The sequence below is a fragment of the Pan troglodytes genome, chromosome 9 (genome assembly GCF_028858775.2).
Source record: "Pan troglodytes isolate AG18354 chromosome 9, NHGRI_mPanTro3-v2.0_pri, whole genome shotgun sequence".
In the NCBI taxonomy this organism is placed as follows: domain Eukaryota; kingdom Metazoa; phylum Chordata; class Mammalia; order Primates; family Hominidae; genus Pan; species Pan troglodytes.
In genome coordinates, this window is record NC_072407.2 from 107725232 (window position 1) to 107751608 (window position 26377).

Here is a 26377-nt window from a genome sequence, read left to right on the forward strand (position 1 = left end):
CATCAACAAAACCTATTAATTCTACTCACTAAATATGCCTTGAGTCCATGTATTTCTCTTGCTCTTCACAGCCCTTGCATTCTAAGCTTTCAACAACTTTTGGCTAGACTACTGGAATACCAGAATCAAGTTCCCTAGGATCCATTACAGTTCCATTTAATTAATTTTCCCTACTATAGCTTGCATTCTAAAATCATAAATCAGATGATTTCGCTCTCCTGTTTCAGAACAAGGTGGCTTCCCATCATCCTTAGGATAAAGTCCAAAATCCACAGGGATACTTACACTGTTCTCCAAGACTTGGCTTATTACTTCCTCTTCAGCCTTATCACTCACCACTTCCCCTCCCTCTCAGACACCAAACAAAATTGTTCAGCTTCTTTATAGCACTTTGCAATTTTCATTTATGTCTGAGATAGTGTTTTCTCTACTTTGTGACTGGCATACTCCTAGTTATCAGTCAATTTAAGTTTGCATCCTTATACTATCCTTTATTCCTTTATAAGCACTAATTTTATAAGCACTAATATTACTTATCAATACTTGGTCAATGTAAGAGTGAGGATCACATGTGAATTCTCTACTGGGGTGTCCCCCAGCACCTGGCAGTGTCTAAGAGTAGATGCTCAGTATTGTTGAATGAATAGTTGTTATAGCCACGATGATATTAAATACTATCATATAAAGTTCTAGTTTCACATATTCTCAAAATCATGTAACATGCTTTACTTATTTGTATGTTCTCAGCCCCCAACAGAGTACCTAAAATACAATATGCAAATCAGCATATATACACTGAGCTAACATATAGCTACCTCAAACATGAAATATTATTCAAAAAATTAGCTTTCAGATTAAATCCTTAGAGACTTTCCACCATGAAATCAGTAAACATTATCAGAAAAAAAAAGAAAGAAAATCATGTTGCAAAAACAAAAATCTGCTTAGACTCAATATAGTGAACTATGGATGTTTGTAAGTGAACAAACAACTCACTTGTCTTAATCAGCAAGAGAGAAAGGATAATAATTTATTAAATATGTAAATACTACTGATTAAATATTTGAATAATTAAAATGTGCTCAGACCCATTAGCAAATATCCACAGAAGTGTTCATCCTACTCTCTGGGTGCAACAATTTCATAAAATATAGTTTAAATAACAAGATACAAGGTAGACATTCCTTTCTCACAGGTCTCCTCTCCCTGTAGCAGCAAGAAATTCATTACATACATTTCTATTAATTTATAAGTAGGATCTTACTGTAAAATTGTTCCTTCTATTTGAATGGACTTTTTATCTCTACTTTTTATCTAAGCTAAGGATATCTGCTTTACTTTGTCAGTGTCTAAAGGCCATGGGCAAGTGACCTAATATCTTAGAGGTTTACTGTCTTCCTCTGTAAAAGGGAAGAATCCATCTAGATAGTCTCTGAAGTCTCATATAGGCATAAAAAGCCATAATCCGGGAAAGTTGTTTTCTCCTTGGCACTAGAAGGATACACACTTACATACTTAGACATACATTTTTAAGCAGACAATAAACAGCTCAAATTTAAGAGCACCAGGTTAAAATGAGCACTCTAAAGATTAGAAAATTTAGTTTGGTAATATATGTGCAAATTTAAGTGAAGAAGGGGCAGCAATTGTCCCAGAAAACTGTCAGTTCTAGACAATATGCTTCCCAGAAATAAAATTTATCTTGACACACTCTAAAATAAATAAATGTTTTAATTGGTGGCCAATGCTTAAAAATTGGAAGAATATTCACAAATACTCAGATATAAAGATTCTATAAAAAATTCAGAATACCCAGACACATTGGGCCTTTAATCCCTCTTGGCAACAATCATTTTGGGATGACAGTGGCACCCCTTGTAATGGGGTAAGTACTCTCGGATTCATTACTGACCTCACCACCCTGCCCTCGGCCTGCTTCATCCATTTACACTACATTCCTAGGCCCTGTGGATGCTGTACTTTGCAGTCTTCATTTAGAGTAAATTAATGGTAGGCGGATATGAGAGCCATATTGAAAGAATAGTCATTCTCTCTTGTCTCTAAAAATATGGCTGTATATGTTGGAAAATGTTACATTTGAAATACTCATGATTATTTGTTCAGAATAATAACTGTTACTATACAATTTCTGAAAGTTATTTTCTTATGTAGTACACTAAATACTCAAGTTATTTAGAAAAATTTTAGAATCTCCTTGTATAGTATATATATAGTATACATGTTTGTTCATCTCATAAACACCTGATATAAGTTACTTTATATACATAATCAGACTTTATACTGCATAAATTATTTTACTTTAGATGCAATGATTAAACTTCTTTTTATTGTATTAGCTACAAAATAGATATAAATACATTTAAATTTTTTTTCAAAAGGCTATATTCTACTATAAAGTCTGACCTTTTGGTTTTAAGGGATTCAAACTATTCTAACATATGTTATCAGAAAAAATGTTACTTTAGTATAAAAGCAAAGAAATATATACTTCAAGTTTTAATGCCTTTAAGATTAAGATTATAGTGATTATTGTACCAAGCCATATTCTATTCTACTATTACAATTTCCTAAAACCCAAAGCACTTACTGCTTTCATCACACACAAACACACATGCAGAAGCAGTAAGAGAAAATTATTAATAGTATAATTTCAGTAATAAATCATGGTTTAATATCATAGGGAATTAAACAGCATTTTTATTGGATAGCATTCTATTCTGTAATATTCTAATAACAGAATGAAGGCGTAAGGAGCTTTATAAATCAGAATTTATTTAACTTTGAAATCGCTGGAAATGGTTCTGAGAACTCAAAAAGCTGTATACTTGTATAACTTTAACAAGTAACTGGAGTAGTTGATTATTTCTGTTTTGTGTTGTCCTTCTTGGTGTACAGCCCAAATGTTTGAAAATTGTTTCTGAAATCTGAATACAGCCAAAAAATAACAACACACAATTAAATTGGCTGCTTTATGTCTTTTTACTAACATTTGACTAGTTCAATTATTTTATTATAGAAGGGGAAGAAATTGTTTTTACATGTGAATGTTAACCATGCAAAAGTTTAATATTTCCATTTAGCCATGGTTAGCTGTAAATTCTGTTCCAGGATTTTTTGCAGGGGACTTTAGTAAGGGACAACTACAAAAATAAAAGAAAAAAAATGTATTGAAACATCGGTTACTGCAATCTTATTGTTCTGAGTTATATATGTGTTTGTCCTTTTTAAATTGACAGCAAAAACTCAGTTTGCTTTAAGAAGTGGCTTCTTAAGAAGAAACCAATTTTCCGTAATCCCTTAAGACCTACTCCTGTTTCCATGAAGTATAAGTATTCTTAGAGTGCCTCTTCCAGTAGCAATAAAGGTATAATGGTCAAAATCCCTTCAGCAGAGCAGGATGGAAGAAGTACTTAGCCAGTGATTTTCTTTTCAAGTGGTGGAATGAAATGAACATGAACTTTGGACGCAGATGTAGGTTACAAAATTATTGTTCTTTCACCACTTAGATGTATAAACTTATATGAGTTGCATAAATTCACCAAATTTCATCTTTCAAAAAGAAAAGGGAAAACAAGAATACCTCCCTATAAGAATGTCATGAAGTTTAAAGGAGATAAAGAATATAAAATGACTACTACAGAGTCTCACACACCGTAGGTATATAATAAGTTCCCCCTCCCACACCCCTGCCCTGTTCGCTTTCCCCAGCTAACTGCCTGGATGCCTCCCTCTCATGCTTAAGACATGGCATTAGAATACTTGGATAGGTATCCTTGGTCTCAAGTACAGAGCAGGCAGTCTCATTTAATGAGTGGAAGCGAATTTAATGTGTAAGTGAATTCCAGATAAGTTGCATGTAAATTAACTTCGGTAACTTGTGTCATCTTCAATACAATGAGGAATTATTCATTCTGTAGATTAATTGGGCTAAATATCTTCATGAATCTCAAATACCTTTCACATATGACCTCTTGTTTGCCTCCATTCACTAGGTTGTTCACTTAGCAAATATTTATTGCCCACCAACTATGTGCCAAGCATTAGGCTGAATGCTGGAGCAGAAAAAAAAAAAAAAAAGAATGGTAATTAAAGCAGCCACAGTTCTTGCTACCACAGAGTTATGTGGAGTGGTAAAAACATACATTAAACAAATGTCACCAAATTCTGGATCCAAAATAAGTGATGACACTTCAGTTATTCAGGAAGTGTAATACTCATGAGAATAGTTGTTTCTAAAACCCACTCAAATATCTGCCCAAATATTATTCCATTCCATTTTTAATTGCTGTTACCCACTTCCAAAATGCATTTAAATGATTTTCAGGAAGACAGCTGTGTCTCCTCCAATGACGGAATGCTTTCAACCCATTATTTAGACCCTTGAAAAAGTGTTTCTCTGGCATAAAAAGAATATTACTGTAATTATGTGACTCAGTTATATAGTACAAAATATAGATGATGAATCAAACGTTTCCATTAAGGGATCCCTTAAAGGTAAAAATATATTCTAAATCCTTGAATGCTAAACAGTAAATCACTGGGTGCCTCTTTCTCTATACTTTGTTTCTTCATAATTGGAAGTTGACAAGTAAAAAAAAAAACAAAAAACAAAAAACAAAAACAAATGCACCTGTTGTGATTTAGATGCCTTTTAGAAATTTCTTTCTTCCTTTTCTCTCACCTTCCTTCCTTCCAAAAGCTCACTTATTGTAGCCCTTACGGTTACAGATTAGTAGTATAAAAGAGTGATGTGATCTTTGCAGCACCCAAATTACTGCCAAGGAAGCCGTCTTTACACTGAATGGAATCTTGCTCCTCGTGCTGAGTATTGCAAATAGCCTTCTGCTTATTCCTTTGTAGGCATTGGAAGCAAAGTGAGCCATGTGTTTCCATTATGATGGCCTGACTCCGGAAAGAAATGTGCAAACAAGCCTGTATATTTTTACTGAGCTCTCAATTAGTTTAATTTAGAATTGAAATGTGCTTTTTAGCTGAGATGTCATAAAACTAAAGAGAAGCATGTGCAGGACTGTACAAGTGCAGCCCATGATTATATCTCATTGTGATCTTTGATGGTGCTGTCCAGAAGCAGCTTCAGAGAAGATATCTGAAACACTGAAAGTACTTAATTGGTATATAATTAAAGTGAAATATTTTTGTGTAATTTGCATTTCAACTTGTCATTTATGGTGATTAGCTTCAGTAACTTTATGTACTGTAGCTAACCACTATTCAGAATTCTAAGAAAATTAGCATTTACATATTAATAACCTATGATAATGCCTTAAGGGTATAAATTAATGAATTCTGGGCCCAGCATGCCTATCCACCATCTGATTGAGCCTTTTCAAATCTGAACATGAGGAGCTTATCCTTTTAACATCAAATAATTACAGAAAAAGGAATTTCTTGCCTGACTTTGTAAAGTTTTCAAATAAACTGTCAGTATTTTAAGAGAAATTATTTTTTAATATCCAGAGGGCTAATAAGATTTATTTTAAAAGAAAGATAAATAGCAGCATTCTGAAAATCAACAGGTAAAAATTAAGTTAATATAGAATGAAAAATAAATATTCAGGACAGTCCAAGAGGCTGAGCAGTGAGAGTTTGGGAGAGGCTGCAAGATCTGAAATTAATTGTGTTTGACACTCAATTCTAGGCTCTACATTGCCAGATGCACTGACAACCTCATCATATTCTAGCTAGCAAAAATTAAATGTATGAAAATGACAACATAACATCACCCTGATAAAACAAAATAAAGAGGCATTTTGTGTCAAGTGTAAAGGAGAATGTCTTAACTGAGTTAAGATTGTTAAACAATTAATATATAACTATGATTATAATTGGTTTCTTCACAAACAGTCATTATACTTCTTTGTTTTAATAGCTGCCGATTTTCAAAAACTGAGCTTTAATTAAAAACTATTGGTGAGTTAATGCATGGTCAAAAGGGGAGGAAGATCCACTGCAGAAACAGAAACTTAACTGCCAGGGTCAACTCAGCAACCTGAAAGTAAGACTTTTGTGGCTTTCAGCCAGTCATTCCATACTCTCGCAGTCTCTCTTCCTTTCTTATTTCTTTTGCCATAAACCATGATATCATTCATTCTGCAAATATTAATTGAACTCTTTCCATGTGCCAATTTTAGGGGCTAGGGATATGTCAGTGAAAAACAATCCAGTTACTTCTTCTTGTGGAACGTGTATTCTCCTACATAAAAGACGTAAATAAGCAATCAAATAAATAAGATAATTTCAAATAGTGGTAAGAGCTATGAAGAAAATAACTGTAGTAAGGAATGACTGGAGCTATGAGAGCCTCATGACAGAGAGGAGTCAGAAACAGTCTCCCTGAGGAGTGGACAGTTTTGTTGAGAAAAGACTGGTGAGAAGTCCAACTATATGTAGATCAGGTGAGAGCAGCTACTGCAAAGGCCCCGAAATGAGAGGAGAAGATAAGTTTAAATAGAAGGAAAAGGGGGAGTTTGGCTATGGTTAGTAAGCGGTGCAGTGTTAGGTGAGTTTAGAAAAGGCAAAAGTCATTGTGACTTTTAGATCACATGGGTATCACTCCAAATATAATGAGAAGCCACTGGAATTTTAAGTAGGGATGAGATGCAGTCTATTTACATTCTCTGTTGAGAGGAGCATAATTAGGGAGGAAGAAAAACTGGTAATAGGAAGAAGAGTTAGGAGACTTGAAGCTGACTGGGCAAAAAATGGCAGCATAATGGATACAAAGGGAGTGAATGGATTTAGATATAGTTTAGATATTTTGGAGATAAAATGATCAAGATTTTCTCATGTGTTAGATGTGGAAATAAAAGGAAGATAAGAATCAAGAATATTTTCATAGATAGCCATGTTTTCTGTTGGAATGGCAGAAAATAGAGAAAAGGTTTGGGGGGGGGGGGAATGAGGGGTTCTGTTTTGACCCAGCTAAGTTTTAGGTGCAGAAGAGACAACCAAAGGGTGTGTCAAGGAAACTGTTAATATTTGAGTCTGAAGCTCATGGGAAAGAAAGGGACAATATGAAAATATTAACCATGGGAGCTTTGGAACATGAGTAATAGTTGAAGCTATAGAAATGGATTAGATGATCTAAAGAAACATTGTAGAAGTGCTATTTCAATATTTTAAAATGGGTCAAGTGGGAAATGCAAGAGGAGGAAACATGGGATAAGCTGTCAGGTAAGAGAGAACTCCGGAAAGTATGCTTGTTGGGGAAGCCAAGAGAGGAGTGTGTTCCAAGAAGGGAAGTGGCAAAGTTCTAGAAATCAACTCCTCATAATTATTCCCTTTGGTCACCAGCCTTATCTGTGCCTGAAGAGTCATACATTTCTAAATTGTGGCCACTCCCAATTCACATTTTGAGGTCTGTCAATATTTATCCAATCATTTGTGTGTTTAATTTACTTTTATTGTGTATGTTTAAGATATATAACATGATTTTTTGATACATAGTGAAATGGTTATTTACAGAACCAAGAATGGTGGTTACCAGGCACAGGAAGGAGGACAAAATGGGGAGAAGCAGGTCAAAGGGTACAAACTTGCAGTTATGTAGGATGAATAAGTCGTATGGCATGAGGACTATAGTTGATAATATTGTATTATATATTGAAAATATGCTGAGAGTAGATTTTAGGTGTGTTCATCATAAAAAAACTAATTCACTTTGCTTGTTTTGTTATTCATTCAGTAGGGTTTTATGGGGCATTTATCATGTGGCAGTTAGTGTGTTACATGTGTAGTATTGGACACAGCTGTAAATAAAATAAGCCTAGCTCCTTATCATAACAGTTTATAAGCTACTTCATGTGTTCTTGGTTAGTTTTTTTCCAGCCTTCTGAAACAATTTGAAACTTGAACTACTTTCAAACCCCCTTTTCAAATATCCTGATTTGCAACCTTCCCTTGTAAATCAGTGCAACCATAGAGCTTTAAACCCCTACACATATCTTACCTAATCTTTGATTTATGAAATCTATGAAATGAGGTGTCTTCCCACCCATGCACCTGCACATCTCATTCAAGGCCAACCTTGTATCTGTCCTTGACCCCATGTATTCTATCTTTCTGGAGCCTCATTTAATTAGTATCCCTTATCTCTTCTGTATCCTATCTTGCTCTCTACTGACTCCATTCCCTTAACTTGTAGACAAGCTCAAATTTCTCCTATCAAACATATTTATACACACACACACACACATATATACATGTGTGTATATATATACAAGTGTGGGTATATATATATGTGTGTGTGTGTATGTATATATATAGCCTCTCTTGATACCCTTTAAAGTCATATTCCTTTGTAGATACATTTAGCATTACATAATTACCAAAGCCCACATTTTATTGGTATCTAACACAGTTGTTAATGGAATGGTGAACCCAAAAAATCAGTTTTTTGTGTTCTGTCACCCAAGCTGGAGTGCAGTGGTGAGATCTCAACTCACAGCAACCTCCAGCTCCCAGGTTCAAGCGATTCTCCTGCCTAAGCCTCCTGAGTAGCTGGGATCACAGGCGCCTGCTGCCATATCTGGCTAATTTTTGTATTTTTGGTACAGACAGGGTTTCATCATGTTGGCCAGGCTGGTCTCGGACTCCTGGCCTCATGTGATCCACCCATCTCAGCCTCCCAAAGTTCTGGGATTACCGGCATGAGCCCTCAGATTTTTATGTTCTGTGTGCCTAAACTGGGTGCTCATATAAGGCCTCCATTTTCTTATCACTATGTTTTTGTTCAAGCAGTTGGTGTGCATTTGTTTACCTAACATTTCTAGGTATCATTTATCCCTGAGGTATTTTAAATGTGATTTCATTCAAAAATAGAAGTACAGGCACTGAAATCCCAAGGCATTTCTCTATTTCAGGGAGGTCATCTAGATGATTCAGCATATGCTTACACTACTTTAAAATAACCATTCAAATGTTAACAACAACTTGATAAAATCTCCCAGACAACTCAGGGACTTCTAAAAATAAATCCTCAAACGCAAACCTGAAAAATCTTTCTCTATATTGTTTGATACTTTTGAGCATTCATTTCTTGAAAAATTCTACCTTCTCTGACTTCATCTGCCAGGTCTCCTATTCCTCCAATAATATCTGCTATTATTTTTGAAATGAATTGTTTTCCATATTTATATCATCAGACAAGAGGTTTTCACTGCATATTGTTCCTGTAGAATCTCATGTTGACTTTCACAGTAATTTCCTTCAAAATCTACATATTTAAACCATTTCTTCTTGCTCCACTTCATTTTCTTACATGCGACTATCAGCTAGACACCTGGGACCTCAAACTCAACATGTCCAAAATGGAATCCAGTGTTTTCTGTGTATTATAAAACTGTACTTCTCCCATAGTATCCAAGAAAAATCTTTCCAAGCTACCCAAGCTATCACCCAAGGTGATACCACCGCTATCCATTCATTCATTCAAGATACAAACAAGAAGTCATTTTTCTGTCTTCTTCTCCTCCCTCTTCTTCATCCTCCTCATTCAATAATTTATTAGATTCTGCCTATTTATCTCCTAAATACTTCCCAAATCTGACCTCTACATTGTATGCCTACCACATCTGCTTTAATTTACCCTTTTCTGATCTCTTTCTTGGCCTACTACAATAGCCTAATTACTGGTTTGTATGTCTTTAATTACTATTCTTCAGCCTAACTTCCATAGACAGGTAGGATTTCCTCCAGTCAGTCTTCCCTCCACTCCACCCTCTGAGAAGTACCTCTTCCCTGTGCCTCCCAATTCCCTCTGACTGTTCCTTATTATATTCACCATCTTGGATTATCAGTTTAGAGCCCTGTCTTGTCCACTAGACTGTGAAACTCATCTTAGTGGGAATACTATTTTGTATTTTCTTTGAAGTGTTTAACACAGTGACTGAAATAAACTAGGCAGTATATAAATATTTTTTAATAAAGGAATGAGTGGTAGTGTTAAATCCACCTTTATTTTGGCAGTGCATGCTTTCTACTAAAGAAGGAGAAAACACTAATAAGCACACTTTTGATACAACCTTAAACAATTTGCCCCAAACCAAGAAACAGTTATATTCATATCGAAAAATGCATAGATTAGTTATCCGAGTTCAGATATCTACAAGGCTAGGAAGTTAACATAAATACTTGAAGTATCATAGTAGTAGTAATATGGAGTGGTAAGGCTTGCAGTTTGCTGAGGAATACATACCTCACCTCAAAGCATTCATATTCAATTGGGGAAAAAATGTAGCTGTCAAATAAGGCTCAACTCCTCTAGACCCAGGACTTCAAGGTGGTGACCCCTGCTGCAAGATGTACTATAAAAACCTTTAGCTTCTGTTACCTTAGCTCAGAAAATGATGACACTTAGACAAATGCACCTTATACATCACATACAAATTGGATAATATTAAAGACAAGTCAAAGAGTTTTAGTAGCTTTTTCTTTTCCGTTCTGCTCTCTTCCCATTTCCCAGGCCCAGTGTAACCACATGTTATGTGTTACACTGTTAATTTAGGGTCAACTTTCTTATAGTGCTTCTAGTTTTTATTGATTCCTTCATAATAACATTTTCCAGCTGCAGGTTCCCATCATCTTTCTGTTTCTATGGATATAGTACATTTCAAAAAGGGAATAGGTAAACCTTTTAATACATGAAAAACATTTTTTAAGTCCTATGCTCTAATCTAGTGGACTAAATAAGAAGAAAATAGAAACTCTGAAGAGAGACTTTTGAAATGTTAGATAAATTTCTGTAATCTCTCTTTTCTTGTGCTAATAACTAACATTTTTTCCAAAATGTGAATAATAGTAATAAAATAATAATGATAGTAATAAATGAGGCTACATATGTTAATATTCTTTATAAAGTTCTTTATGAAACATCTATGTTAAGTAATAAACTTGTTTGTATCACTGTTTGTTTTTAAATCTTCTGTCTAACTACTCTAACCCTTCTTGGTAGCAACAAGGGCTAGGAAGATTATTACTCAAGGCAGCAGACTTTCACAAAGCTAACAACTTGAGCCAGTTTGTCAAACTGGAGCAGGAGAATGTGTTTAGCTCTTGAGTTTCCATCCATGTAGTAATGGCCACTTTGTAGAAGAGGTAAAGTGACAGAAAAACACAAAACATCTACCATATCTACACCGACTAGTCCAGAAGAAGAAGAAACACAGAAATGCAGTTCTAAGCCAACATACCCAGAACAATGCCATTAATTCACAATCCTCGTAAGTTTACCTCTATCTGTTGTACAAAGTTGTCTCAAATGACTTCTTAGTTTTATCTGTAAAATATAGTTTCTATCTAGTTCATATGTTGTTCTAGTTACCATTTACATTATTTGTGTTAGTAAAATATCACTAATATGAGGAGGACTTTCGTAATCAAGGCAGTCAGGAGTGGGACTTGTGGAGTTCAGTCTATATTAAGACTTTTGTCTTGCTTAGCCTGGTTTTAACCTTGTTCTTAGCTTATCTCACTGATGTGCTTAAGAATGTAAACATTTTGTAGCCTCCTCTATTTTAGCTTGCCTGCTTCTCCTCAATGTTCTGCTGACTATTCTTTTTCCTACGAATTTACTGACTCAACACATCCTATTTCTGTAACTAAAATTAATACATTTCCCTCTTCCAATATTAGTAGAGATTTTTTATTAATACTACCCAATAATTATTGCTATAATTATAATATTTTCATAAACATTTATGCGATATGTTTGCTACATGTCTAATAATAATTATATATGTGTGTTTGCATGCATGTGTGTGTGTGTGTATTGTAGGTAGGAAAAAGACAAGTAATTGTATTACAATATTATTACAATATCATAGTTATGAAGTAATAAATATTCTGAGACAATTATAATATATGAGATCATATAAAATGATACTATTCCTAAAAATATTATTGTGGTTTTTTAGTTTACTTGTTCATTCAGAAAATATAGCCCTTAGGAATATTAGATAAGAATCTCAAGAAAATCATGGCTATTGTTAGAGATAGGCAACATCAAAAATAATTACAACAAATACTGTTATGAAAATTCAGGTTTGGTTTTTTTTTTTAGAAGTGCACAGAGTATTATGGCAAAAAAGAGGAAAGGTTGTTAATTCAGTTTAAAGGAATCAGGGAAAGTTTGCTGAAAATGAAATTCTGCACTATCAGGATTGACAAGTCATAGAAAAGTTAAATATTTTAAGGGTTATGCCAAACATAAAGTTGTATAAAATTCTGACCTTAGACCACAGCATCTTACAAACAAAGGCAGCAAAGACCTCCAGTTCCATAGATTATGGATTCTATAACATTAGCATAATTATTAAGAACAATTAGGAGTATTAGATTTTTATAACTGATAACTTTTTCAAATGTATAATGAGTCTACAGGAAATTAAATAAAATATCAAAGGGACAGAACTAAGAAACAGAAAAATTTAGACAACAGGAGCAGGTACTGTAGCTTCCCTTGGGGAGGTTTACATGGGAAAGTGATTCTCAAGGCCTTGAACCAACAATCGGCAAAAAGCTGGAAATGAGATCACCATACAAACGAGGATTCGTAAAGGCTACAGCATCAGTGAGAAAGTCGATGCAGGAAAAAAAAAAATCTGTTCCCTGGCTCAAAGAGTAATCCTAAAAACTTCCTGGCTTCCCTTGAGTTCTGCATAAAAAGTAACATACTCCCGTAAGAATTTTGACGTATTTATCTGCTCTCAAGTGAACTTTCTGTTCAAATTTGTACTATCTGCAATTTCTAGGAACTCATAAACGTAGAAATTCACAGACACATGTACACACACAAACACAGGTACATCACTTACAAAAACATATTGGAATGATTGGGATAAGTAAATGCAAAAACACTTTGGAGAAATATTTCTCCAAAACAGCCTTCTTAAATTCTCACAAATAGAGCTTCGCTGAAAATTAGTTCACGATTCAAAATTACAAAACAAATATGTTGACAATCCACTTTAAATACAAATTAGAATACACACAAAATAGTATCAAATTACCAAGGATTTTAGGCAATAGAAATATATGATAGAGGGAATGAAATGTTTAAGATGACTAAACACATGTGGAACTATAATACTGTACAACAGTAACACGTAAGACAGGAGGGCAATGTCAAAGTTAAAATGCTTAAATGTCTATGTATTATTCAGACGGAGTATGGAGATATTTACTAAAATCAGAATTTTATGTCAAGTATGAATATAAAACAAGAGCAACAACTGAAAGAATAAATATAGAATATAGAAAATTAAGAAAAGTTGACAAACCTAGTAGATAGTTTACCATTGGGAGAGATATGTATTAGTATAAACTTGTGGAGAGAAATTTAGTGATATTGATCAAAACCAAAAAGATTCATACCCCTTATTTTATAATTTCACTTCTAGCAATATATCCTAATGAATAACCAGATATACATGAAAATGGTTATTATAAGAGCATGTTATCACTGCGAAAAATTAAAAACAGCCAAAATGCTCAATATTAAGCTCAACCAAAATGCTCAATATTAAGAAACAAAAAAAAATAAACTTCGACACATACTTCAAACAATATTTATTAATATACAGGTCTATAAAATACGTATTGAGTGCTTACTGTGGGTAGGCACACTCCTTAGTACTCCTAAGTACTGTACACATATATTTTACTTGGTAGTTATTATTGCATAACAAACCATCTCAAACTGAATGGCTTAGAATAACAATGATTTCTTCTGCTCATGATTTTACATTTGGGGCAAGACTTAATTTCTACTTCATACAGCATTGGCTGCGACAGTTTAACCGAGGGCATTTTTAAGATTATTTATTCCTAGTGCTGTTAACTTTGTTCTGGCAGTCAGCTTGGAACTTAGTTATGGCTGAGGTATTGGTTCCTTTCTATGTGGGCCTCATTACGTCACCTGGGCTTCCTCACAGCATGGTGGCTGAGTAAAAAGGTTGTCTATCCCCACAGAATGAGAATGGTATTCTCAAAAGTCACATAGAATCACTTTTGTGATTTTTTTTTTTTTTTTTTTTTTTTGAGACGGAGTTTTGCTCTTGCTGCCCAGGCTGGAGTGCAGTGGCCCGATCTCAACTCACTGCAACCTCCACCTCTCGGGTTCAAGCAATGATTCTCCTGCCTCAGCCTCCCGAGTAGCTGGGATTACAGGCATGTGCCACCACGCCCTGCTAATTTTTTTGTATTTTTATTAGAGACAGGGTTTCACCATGTTGGTCAGGATGGTCTCAACCTCCTGATCTCGTGATCTGCCCGCCTTGGCCTCCCAAAGTGCTGGGATTACAGGCATGAGCCACCGCGCCCCGCCCCTAGAATCACTTTTGTGATACTTTAATAGTCAAGGCAGTCTCAAAGGCCAACCCAGGTTCAAGTGAGAGGAAAGACTCCAATTCTGAATGGGGAAGTAGCAAAGTTCTAGAAGATAATGTGAAAAAGGAAGAAAACCATTGCAACCATTTCTCAGAAAATTCACTGAGGCGCAGAAGAGGCAAAAGACAATTAGGTACATGAATCTGGAGTTCAAGAGAAACATTTGAAGTGGGTGGTACAGTTTGGGGGATCATGAGAACATAGATGGTAATTAAAGCCACAGAATTGGATGATTTCACTCAGGAAATATATATAGAATGAAAAGGCGGATCGAGAGAGAATTTTAAGGTGCACTAACTTTAAAGGAGCAGAGTAAGAAGTGTTCAAAGACACTAAGAAACGCCAAGAGAGAGCATAGTTGTGGTGTTAGGAATGCAAGGCAAACAAGCATTTGAAAGAAATGTCCAAATGTGTCAAACATACCATGGAATTCCAATAAGATAAAACCTAAACTCTAAGATTTAGGATGTAGTTAGTCACTAGCAAAGTTGAAGAGACTAGTTTGGGTGGTTGGAAAATGCGGAAGCCAGATAGATGAATTGAAAAGAGTGTGAGCAGAAGACTCCTCAACTATATGGCTGTGAAACAGTAGAGAGATAGGAAGCATGAGGTCAGGAAAGTTCTTTGCTTTATAAAAGAAAAGAGTTGAGCTTGTTTAAAAGCAGTTAGAGGAACTTCTTAAGAGGTGGAAAACTGAAGATACAGGAGAAAGAGAAGGGCCATAGATGGAAGAAAGAACAGTGCTCTTCCTCACCATGCTGCAATGGTCAGTAAAATTCAGCACATCTCTTGGATTGATGTCCCATAACTTGAGAAACACTGAGCTAAGGCCGTGTCCTTTGATTTGTATGTGATATAGAACTACAAATCCTCACAAATTATATAATCATTTGACTTAGCATGGCATCTGGAAGGTGGCATCTGGAATGAAATTGGGAATGAACCTGATGAGAAGACATATTTAATTAGTTGACACAATCAGGTAGAAAATGGAGTAGTATCATGTGTTTATTGTATGTCTTTATTTATATAATACATAATCCAAGTGATCTTGTTAGTGAAATAGAACACAGAACATGCACTTAAAATTATGACATTTCATTGAAAGTCTTATTCTGATTAGTGTTTATAACTTAAAATATAGAGCAATCTAATATCATTGCATGTATTTAGTGGCTAAGCATTAATTACCGTTTATTTTGCCATTTTATGAAAACATAAAAATTTACATTTTTCCCTTTTATGTATTCTGAACACATTCAATTCAGCTTAGTTTACTTTCATTAATTTATGTTTGAATTTATATAATCTAAGAAGTTTTATTGTTTGAATAATTATTTGTATGCTAAGCAACAATAGATGTCATAATACTCAGTCAAGCAAAATTTTGATTCAAGAGTGTTTTCAAAGCTATATTATAATACTATATATGGAAATAACTGTATTTTAAAATTTGAATCATTGGACCAAATAAAATACTGCCCAAGGTATCATACCAACATAATAACATTGAATATTTGCTTGACAATCTATCCTCACACACACAAAACCCAATAACCCTCACTTGCTAAGCCTATGATCTAGACAAAATAGGAAAAAATAAATGTTTAAAAGAATAAGACTACAGCTGTAAATTTGCAAAGGGAAAGTAAAATGCGAGTGACAGAATACATCAGAAGCAAATTTATCATCCTGAGACTATAGTTTCAAAGTAAGTATATATGAATAGAGGAAGAATGACAGACAACTATGAAAAGGAGAATAAATAGAAATGTATGATGATGCAAATGAACGAAAGCAGATAGAAGACGACAAAATATCAGAAAATATTGTTTGTTCAGGTCCAGTATAATAAATTAAAATATTAAATAGTATAGTGAGTACCAGAATAGTGAAAAGTCATAATGATTACAATGAAAACAATATAATAGGAATAAAGAGTAGATGGACTTTATGTATAGTACAATTGTTGTTTTTGAACTTGAGCAGTGTAGTACACTTTGGACATAAAGTTTTATAGAGTCAGTTGTTCAATATTTAAAATAGATGAAAGCAGAAGTGCTCCTGGATTTTTGTGAGGGTGGAAGGGAAGGATACCAAGAAAAGGAGTCCAGCATTGCCCACCCAATGCTATCTCAGCAAAAGTCTTCATAAAAAGCTACATGAGTACTTCCATGGAATTTATGGGGTTCCTAGAAAAACATAATTTAGAAGCCAAAGCTTGAAAATCGTATGGTTTTCAAGTGGCATACTTTAAAATATTATGTAAATATTCATTATATGCATAAGTTAAAGTACACGACTTGTAAATCCTGTTTGTTTACATTTTCTAGAACAAGTATTAAAATTTGTGTATAGTTTCAGCACCAAACTAAAAGCCAGGATCTTAGGTTTGAATTCTACAGTTCTTCAATTTATTTTTGTCAGTAGGGTGAAATAAAAATTAATTGAACCATGTTATTTATCATGTAAAGCTTGAGAGTTGGCCCTCAGTTTGCAAGAAAATCAGTAGAACAAAAAATATGAAAATATGAAGGAGCTGAGTAACTCCAGGTTCTACTGGTGTTAAATGTGGACCACTTACATACTTGCATCCAAAGCCTTGGTGGAACATTTACAGATTAGGGTCTGATGCAGCAACTTGATTTATTAGATCACTTAAGTTATAAGAATTGAATTAAGTTAAGCTTAAGATGCCTGAAGCTTAAATTAGAAACTTCCTTATATCTTGCAAGAAAATTACAGCCAGTCACATTGTCAGAGCAAGACTTCCATGTTGGTCAGTCTTCTCAGAAGATCAAATTCTAGTTCCTTGGTGAGCATAGAATTAGTTGATGGTTCTTCTTTGATAGAATTTCTTTATAAACCCTAATATAATATCTATCAAAATAAATGGTATTTCTATTTAGAATCTGAACACCTCCTTTCTTGGTTTTGAATCAACTGTAGTTATTCACTAAGACTTTTATTCTCTCATTAAAAAGTAAAACTATTTAACAACATAAATGCACATAGAAAATTGTGTTAAAATCTGCCTCTTATTAATCACCTTCTGTGTCTTCATAGCATAGCACTTTTACATAATTTCATTTAATTCTTGCCATATTATGTATTCATAGCTAATACAAGTAAGATTAGTAACTAAAATCAGAAAACATAAAAATTGTATAGACCTAAACACTTCTTAATCTAGCTACATAAGCCAAGAAGAAATAGGACTGTTAGCCATACATGATAAACCATAAGAATTTGGAATCCAAATAGATTTTCTTTATGGTACCTCCTTTGCGAGCTTCTGTCCCTTAAAATATAAATTGGAAAAAGTCACACCAATTTGGACCAGAAATCAGTTATGTTAAAAGAGTGATAAAAATGTGATTGGAAAAGAATTTTGAGAAGAATCTTTTTCTATTTATGATGTTGCTTCATGGTTTTTGTAGCAACTGGGAGCATGGACCAAGAAAGGCAAGATGAGGCCGTGTACCTGTTTCTCTGGGGTCCTCTTACTTTATTTGGCTTGCTTCTGTTGGGTTTTGGAATTGGTTTGTCTTTGCTTTTCGGCCCGCCTACAACGTGCGCAGCTGGCCCCAATTCATTAAGCCTCTCAGATATTCCAAGAATGACTTTCTAGCAGCCTAACGTCTGTTTTCAAACATGATTCAAGGAGACTCTAAGATTGTGATTAAAATGAAATTGCCACAGCAAGCAAACAAAAAGTAACAATGTAGGCGGAGTGAAAACTATAATCCAATTCAAGAATAGAAAATATATGCTTATAGTTTAGGCAGGAGGGCAAAAGGTATTATAAATGTTCCTTCAATTAATACTCAGAAATTTCAAGCGTATGTAATTGTATGTTTGCATGTAGAAAAAAATACAGAAAATAATTTTGGACTTGTCACACCTAAAGTTCTCTAGCATAGGATTTGCCACATTATTATGGAAGGCCATTTTTTTTTATTTTAGTCAAATTTCCCTTTAATCCAATTGGCTTCTTAATGCAGAATTTTAATTCAGACCAGCTTCACTCAATGTAAGGCTTTGAGTACAAGCTCAATAATTCATTAATTGATTGTCCAATTAATTGCACACTTCACTTTTCATCTTATATTCCTGACAGATCCAATGATTCAGTGATTTTTATTTTTTTAATTTTCTAGAATGTAGACTTCAAAGTCAACAATTTGAGTGTGCTAATAGTTTGTGGTGTTTTCTTCCTCTTGTTTCAGTCTGTTCCCAGTATTCTAGAGGAGTATTTGCCATTTTTGGACTCTATGATAAGAGGTCGGTACATACCTTGACCTCATTCTGCAGCGCCTTACATATCTCCCTCATCACACCAAGTTTCCCTACTGAGGGGGAGAGCCAGTTTGTGCTGCAACTAAGACCTTCGTTACGAGGAGCACTCTTGAGTTTGCTGGATCACTACGAATGGAACTGTTTTGTCTTCCTGTATGACACAGACAGGGGTAAGTCCAGTTTCTTCATCTATTAGAGCAAAACTCTAATTTTCAATGTGAAATGGCGTTATATGACTTTGGTTTTTAGCAAATTGTTTGATCTCTAACATCACTAAAATCAGAAAATGGTTGATGTGTATTTTTATCTTGACTCTGGGGAAAAATTTCTAATTAAACGAGTTTCAGATTCACAAGGTTACTCCTGAGCAAACCATGCTCTGTAACTTCATTGAAATTAAGATAACTATGTGAATAAGAAAAACAAACCAAAGTGCTTTTCCTGCTCTCACACAACAATCAACAAAAAATAGTTCTGTGACCTCTGGTCACCAACATGTGTGGAGGTTATTCCCATATGCCAGCTAAGCGACCCTCCAGAGCACACATGTACTTCCATTCAATCCTGACATTATCTACCCAGAGTTACGTAGCATCAGATCCTACAGGTTGAAGGCGCAGTCCCCCACAAGACTGAACATCACTTCATAAGCCAACCTGCTATAAATTGGGGTTCCCGTGACCCTTCTCCTTGGGTTCAATTGATTTGCAAGAGCAGATCTCAGTGCTCAGGAAAAACACTTTACTTTCATTTCCTCCTTCATATAAAGGATATTACAGAGGACACAGATGAACAGACAAATAGAAGAAATGGATGGGAAGAGGTGTGGGGAAAGGAGTGTGGGGCTTCCATGCCGTTCCCAGGTGAGCCACCCTCCAGGAATCTCCTCATGTTCAGCCATCCGGAAGCCCTCCTACCTCTGTCCTTTGGGTTTTTATGAAAGCTACATTATGTAGGCATAATTGATTACATCATTGGTCATTGACCAACTTAACTTCCATGTCCCTCTTTCTCCCCAGAGGTTGGTGTATGGGGCTAAAAGTCCCAACCCTCTGATCCTGCCTTCGTCTTTTGGTAACAAGCTCCCATCTTGGATCTATCTAAGGGCCCCCAACCACCAGTTATCTCATTAGCACACTAGAGACAATCTTCTGTCCCTAGAAATTCCAGGGGGTTTAGTAATAGTAAGTCAGGAAACAGAGAGGAAGACCAAATACATATATCATAATAACTACTTTTTAAAAAATTTCTGTGGTATTTCAGGTTCAGTTGTAACATAAATATGTTACTTTACTTCAAAGGCAAATGAGTTAATGTTTTGGAACATATTAAAATAATTGAGCCATAACATTGAGTTTGAAATACAAAACTCTAAGTGAGTAATTGAAGGGCCATGACGATGATAGAGGTTTGGCAATAAGACTTCTGCTTACTGGCAACCTTTCACTTTACCAGCTTTGAAAGATTAATGAGTGATCCCATGTCACCTGTGTGTGGGAGAGACAAGGTGAATAACTCACATATTGCATTATTAACAATCCATACATTTTGTTCAATGGTTGATATAGCTTTATTTTTCAGCTGGAGGAACAACTTAAGGAGTTGCCATGCATGTTTTGCAATTCTGTTTTTTATTTAGTGACTAGAATCATAGCAACATATTATATTTAAAAATAAGCATTAGGGGATCATCTGTGGATTCTGTCTTCAGTCCTTTTTTCCTTAAGGTTTAAGAGTTAAGAAAAGATAAGAAGTTAAAATAAAGGTTGTAATAGGCAGTATTTTAAGAATATTCTTGAATGGAATTCTATTTATGAAATGAGTAAGGCTAATAAATAGCCTTTTCTATCTATGAAATGAGTAAGGATAATAAATATCCTTAAATCCTTTCAAAATATTTTTTTCAAACTTTTGAAGATATAATCCACCTTCCAGAATCCAAAGTATAATTTCCTATTTTCAAAGATGAAAACCCATTAAATGAATTCAGCTTTATTACTAAAATGTACAGTTTTAATTAGATGCGAATGGTGTCATTTAAGATGTCATACCACTGGTGTTTCTAGTACATCATTTCTATTGGTATTCTTGGTAAATTTCCCTTACAGAAACAAGCTCAGCAAATTTAATATCATCATCATATTTTCTATGAGTTTGCAGCATACTTTAATTCTCATTTGGAAATATGGGAATCTACTTATATTGCCTACTATTATTTGTTATTAGTTAACAATCTAAAGCATCCTAGGGGATGAATTACATATTAGAAAAAAACATCACTCTGTTCATTTCTAACTGTTGGAAAAATCGTTAGGCAACATGTCACTGAAAATTGAATCACAATGTCAATAAACATATATCAGGGTGTAGATGAGATGTTGCTACCTGTGATTCATTATGACATAGCTTAGTTCTCCACCTTGGGCAGAAGATGCTTATTTTACAACTTGTTCTCATGGAAATATCAGTGGAACCTGTGTCTCACTTTTTCCTTATCTCCCTATATAAATCCATCTCTGGCAAGGAGAGGGTTGTAGGTATAATTCATGTATTGGTGGGGACACAGAAGAGGGATTAAGGTGGCACTTTGCTTTTCTATCCATTTATACTTTCCAAGGTCCTTCCTCCTGCATAGCAAGTCAGATGCTCCAACCTTGAGTCATTCCCATTACCGCATACCACGAGATCTCTCTACTATAAGCAGACATATATTTGGTTATTTAAAGACTCTTTGTCTCATTAAGTTTCTGCCTGCAGAGTCTTAAACTCATCATGGTACAGCCATGACTTCTTCTAATAGTGGTGTCTTATAAGCCTTTAACCTACTTACTGGCTTGCTGCCCAAAGCCCACTTTTTACATCTAGTCATCCTAGAATTTAACTGTTCTGCTTCTAACCAGTTGACGCAATTTCTAGAATTTCTTAGTTCTCTTCGATTGTTGCTTCAGAATGAATAACTAGTTCTTAGCATTGTCTCTTATAGTAATTATCCAACTCAACTTCAAAACAGACGTCTTTATTTCAAGAAGTAATTGCCCGAACAGAAAATAACATGTCAGGAAAATGACTGTTTCTTGATGTTCAGATGGCTTTCCTTGCCATGATACATCATGTTTCCCAACATGCTTGATCTTAAGTACTGTCAAAGCAGAAGAAAAATTTTTTTTCTCCCTTAGAAATTGTCATGCTCATTTTATAAGTTTAAGATCATAACCCTATTTATTTCCTCTTAGATACTGTGCTTATAATTATGTATCACTCTCACCAAATGAGGTATGAACAGATGATTAACTCATGATACACATAGTTAGCCAAGAGTAATTCACATTTTCATATCATAAAGAGAAAAAAAGAAAACTTCAAATAATTACACACATCAACATTAAAACCAAAATATTTTAAAAATAATATACAAAATCCAAGTGTAAAGAGATAAGATAGTAAGTAAAATACTATCTTATTTCTTTTGGTACTTTTTGGTATATTTTGGTACTTTTCTTTCCTCCTGTACTGTTATCATGAACTGATTATCTAAACATTTTTTTTCCATTTTAAGTAACTGTCTTAATGACTGAATTCCTTTACCAACTGAAGTAGAACATTATTTTCTGATGCATCATAAATCCATATTTTGGAATAAGATATTTTGTTGGGCCGCTCAGTTATTCTGATATCTTAATCCTGACAGTGCCAAAACACTCTCTCAAAATACAAGAGCTGACTCTACCATACCTTGGAGTAGTGTTTTTATGTTGAATTACGCCAATTAAAGGAATGATCCTCTATTTGCTATGTTAGAGGTCCTATGATCTGCTATTAATTAGCTGTATGAACTTGCCTATGTTGTACTTTTGGCTGTATCTGCTTTTAAATACATTAACTGCATTATCTTTAAGATCTTTTGAAATTATCTTTAAGATTTCATTCCATTTTTTAATTCAAATATTCTGTTCCTTACCTGGAAATGGTGAACAGAAACAGAAAGATAGCACATGGCATACCTGATCTTATCACAGGAAAACCTGCTTGTTTTCATTTGACTACCTCTCAAAGAAGAAGAAAAAAGCATTCATTCATTTATTTATTAATTTAACATTCAATAAATATTTATTTTTCAATTTGTATTGGACACCTTAATAGGTACTGAGAATTTAATGATGAGCAAGACTCTACGGAAAATGAATGAACTTCGGTGCTATGACTTCATTAGAAAATAGCACACAAAACTCTATTTAACAACCAGAAACTTGCTTTTGATATATAGCTTACTATTTTAAAATTTTAATTTGGAACACAACTGCTTTCCAAAAAGATCATTGCCTCTTTTGGGAAAAACAATTAGAAAACATCACTTAACTACAAACTTTAATAAGATATTTGAGTTGATAAGTAAACTAGTCCCACCATACCCACACTGCCCAAGAGAACTTTCTGTGATAATGGAATTGTTCTGTAATCTGAGTTATCAAGTATGGTTATCTCTACCACATGAGGCTATTGCAGGTTTAAAATGTGACATACAACTGAGAAACTGAATTTTTAGTTTTATATAATTTTAATAAATTTAAATTTAAATGGCCACATTTGGCTCATGGCTACCATACTGGATGATATGACACATCTAACCACCAAGCTCATATGAAATAATACATTTCACGATGAGTGAAATTTTTAAATCTTTTATTGACTCATAATTTGCTACAGAAGAACCCTGCGCATAACACTTTTGCTAATAATTTTCACATGGCGTTGTGTATATGTTTACGTATCTTTTCTTCCCCCAGAATTGTGTTTCTCCAGTAATCACTGTTTCTTATTACATTTATACCTTTCTGTTGTCTAGCAAAGTAACCCCTGAGAGGCATGCTATAGATATCAATTGAATTAATGAATTAATCTAGTGAAGTGCTTGACAATAGGTATCAAACAATTTTAGGGCCTTAATAACTAATGATATAATTCATTTTTTATTAATGGTGTCATATTTTAATAGACCAAATAGCTAATAGAACACCCAAAATGAAAAACTGACTGAGAGAGGTATTACTTGAATTAAAATGCAATTTTCTTATCACAAAAAAATGTTGAGCAGGCTGAAAGATAACATTTTTGATTTAGACCTAATTAAACAAAATATTTAGAAAATGTTTTAAAAATCAGTTTTTCTGGTAATAGAAAACCTTTACTTTTTTTCAAACGGAATTAATATGATGTCAATTCCTTAAGCGAAAAAGACATCAATTTAAATATGTTTAACATAAGCAATGGTTATTTTCCCACTTGAAATAAAGGAGTATATTTTTTACCTGTGTGTATTGTCCAGATTTTTAAATGTTTATGATGTGTTTGTAGCCATTCCTAACACCCCAGGTAACAAGGTGAATTTATGATTGAGGGAGAGATGAGCAGAATACTGACATTTTTTAAATTTCTAGTGATCATTGCTGGTATTTTTCAAAGCTGTTATGAGGGCCATCAATTTTGATCTCATGTCCAGAGTCTGCAATGGCTGACAATGACCTTGTTTTACATAATCCTAACTCTCTTTAATGCTTAATATTCAATGTTTTGCTCACATTACTGCTATGGAAGCTTGTGGTATTATTTTAGAGGTTCCTAAATATCTCATATCCAATATCTCAATAAATTTTGTAATATTATGTAAATTGTTCCTAGGAGAGATATGTTTGGCAAAGCATAGAGCAGAAAATTTTCCTTTGGCTTGTTTCCTTTGGTCTGTTTTGTTTCTTGGTAGCATTTTTTTTAAAAACTATATTCTACATATTGCATAACATATTTTCAGAAACCTGGGGAACAATGTCCTGGGTGGTATAATATGCATATCCTGCTATTGCATGCTAACGCCAATGCAAGAGGTGATGAGGGGATGGAAAGAGTAGTATCTTTATGCAGGAGGAGAGATAGATCTTATTATTTTATTTATACTTTTTGGGTTTTAGTGTATGTATGTCTTTTATTTTTAAACTGCCTTTAATCCTCTTGCAAAAAAAATGTTGAGATTCAGGTAACAGAAAAAGGAACAAATGAAGAGTAAGAGGCATGAAACACCTTTAAATGACATGCCTTTTATTCCCTCTAAAATAAGTCTCTATAAATCACTCCAGGGAACTCTCCCATTTTCCTTTTGGGTTCTCAACTCCAATACTCTTCTCCTCCGTTTTCTTATTGCATTGGAATAAGAAATATTCTTTTGTTCTTTCCCATTTTCTCCTTCTTTCTTAGGAACCTAGAGTAATGAGTAGCTAAGCAACATGATTTCAGGCTCACTGGGAACGTCTGTCCTTTTCTTTTACCAGATATGGATGCTATGATAGTTAATTTTATGTTTCAACTTGACTGAGCTAAGGGATGCCTAGATAGCTAGTAAAACATTATTTCTGAATGTGTCTGTGAGGTTGCCTCCAGCAGAGCTCAGCACTTGAAGTGGTAGACTGAGTAGAGCAGATAGTTCTTACTAGTGTAGGTGGGCATCGGCCAATCCATTGAAGGCCTAAATAGAACAAAAATTTGGTGGAAGGGTAAATTTGTTCTTTGTGCTTGAGCTGGATCATCCATCTTCTGCCCTTGGGCATCGGTGCTCTTGGTTCTCAGGCCTCTGGACTCGGACTGGTACTTATGCTATCCATCCTCTGAATTTCAGTCCTTAGGACTTGGACTAAGATGTCATTGCCTCCTCTGGTTCTCAGGCTTTCAGGCTTAGACTAAAATTTCACCACTGGTTCTCCTGATCCTACTGATTACTGGATTTCTCAGCCTCCATAATTGCATGAGCCAATTTCTTATAATAAATCTCTCTTTATGTATCTGTATATATTCTATTGCTTCTGTTTCTCTGGAGACTAATAAGATGCGTAAAAACCCTTAAACCCTAATTCATAAGTAATATAGGAGGATGACAAAGCAGATATCTCCAAGGAATATAGCATATTGACATCAGTTCACAACGAATTAAAATTACAGATACCAACTGATTTTTAAAAATGTCTTTCAGATAGAGGTGGAATTGGGAAGGTCAGGGGTAACTGTATACCTGTCAAGTGGATTGGGAGCCATCCAGAGAGAAGTGCTCTGTGTCTGGACTGCAGATCACAAGCACCGTTCTTTTCCTCATTTCTCCCCATCTCTGATTCCTAATTACCACATTCCACCAACACAAATGTACCATTGATTTGACTACTTAAAATTCCCCTGGTTCATTTTTTCTTATTAAAAGAAAAATTAGAAACAATAGCAAAATAGTTAGTTTACATATAAATTTAGAAAAAGTAAGAATCTTTCAGGTTCTAAGCTTGTATTATCCCAAGAAGAGATTTATCTTTAATATTTCACAGGACTAAACCCTGTTTTAATAACTCAGAAAAAAAAAGACTTATGTCCTAACCAACGCCCCCCACCCAAAAAAATACAAAACAAAACAAAACTTCAAGTCTAAAACCGTCACTGGGATGAAGAGGAGTTTCCTTTTTTGAATCTTTTATGAAGACTCTCAGGAAAAAAAAAAATCTCATCAGGATTTACAAACATTTTTATCAGTCATCCAAATATATTTGCTTACAAACTCTTGTTACATTTATAGCCAGACTGACAGTCAATATTTACCTGTTGCCAATTACCAAGTATGAGGATCATC

General features: G+C 34.4%; 1 protein-coding gene across 9 annotated transcripts in view; it reads left to right on the top strand.

Moving 5' to 3' along the window:
* GRIA4 (glutamate ionotropic receptor AMPA type subunit 4) overlaps window positions 1-26377 on the top strand; it is a 374575-nt gene that overhangs the window by 123251 nt on the left and 224947 nt on the right. For all 9 annotated transcript variants that reach the window (XM_016921906.4, XM_016921903.4, XM_016921901.4 and 6 more), the window contains exon 4: window positions 18657-18896. In XM_016921906.4, the coding sequence (XP_016777395.1) occupies window positions 18657-18896 (240 nt within the window). The remainder of the gene's footprint in view (window positions 1-18656; window positions 18897-26377) is intronic.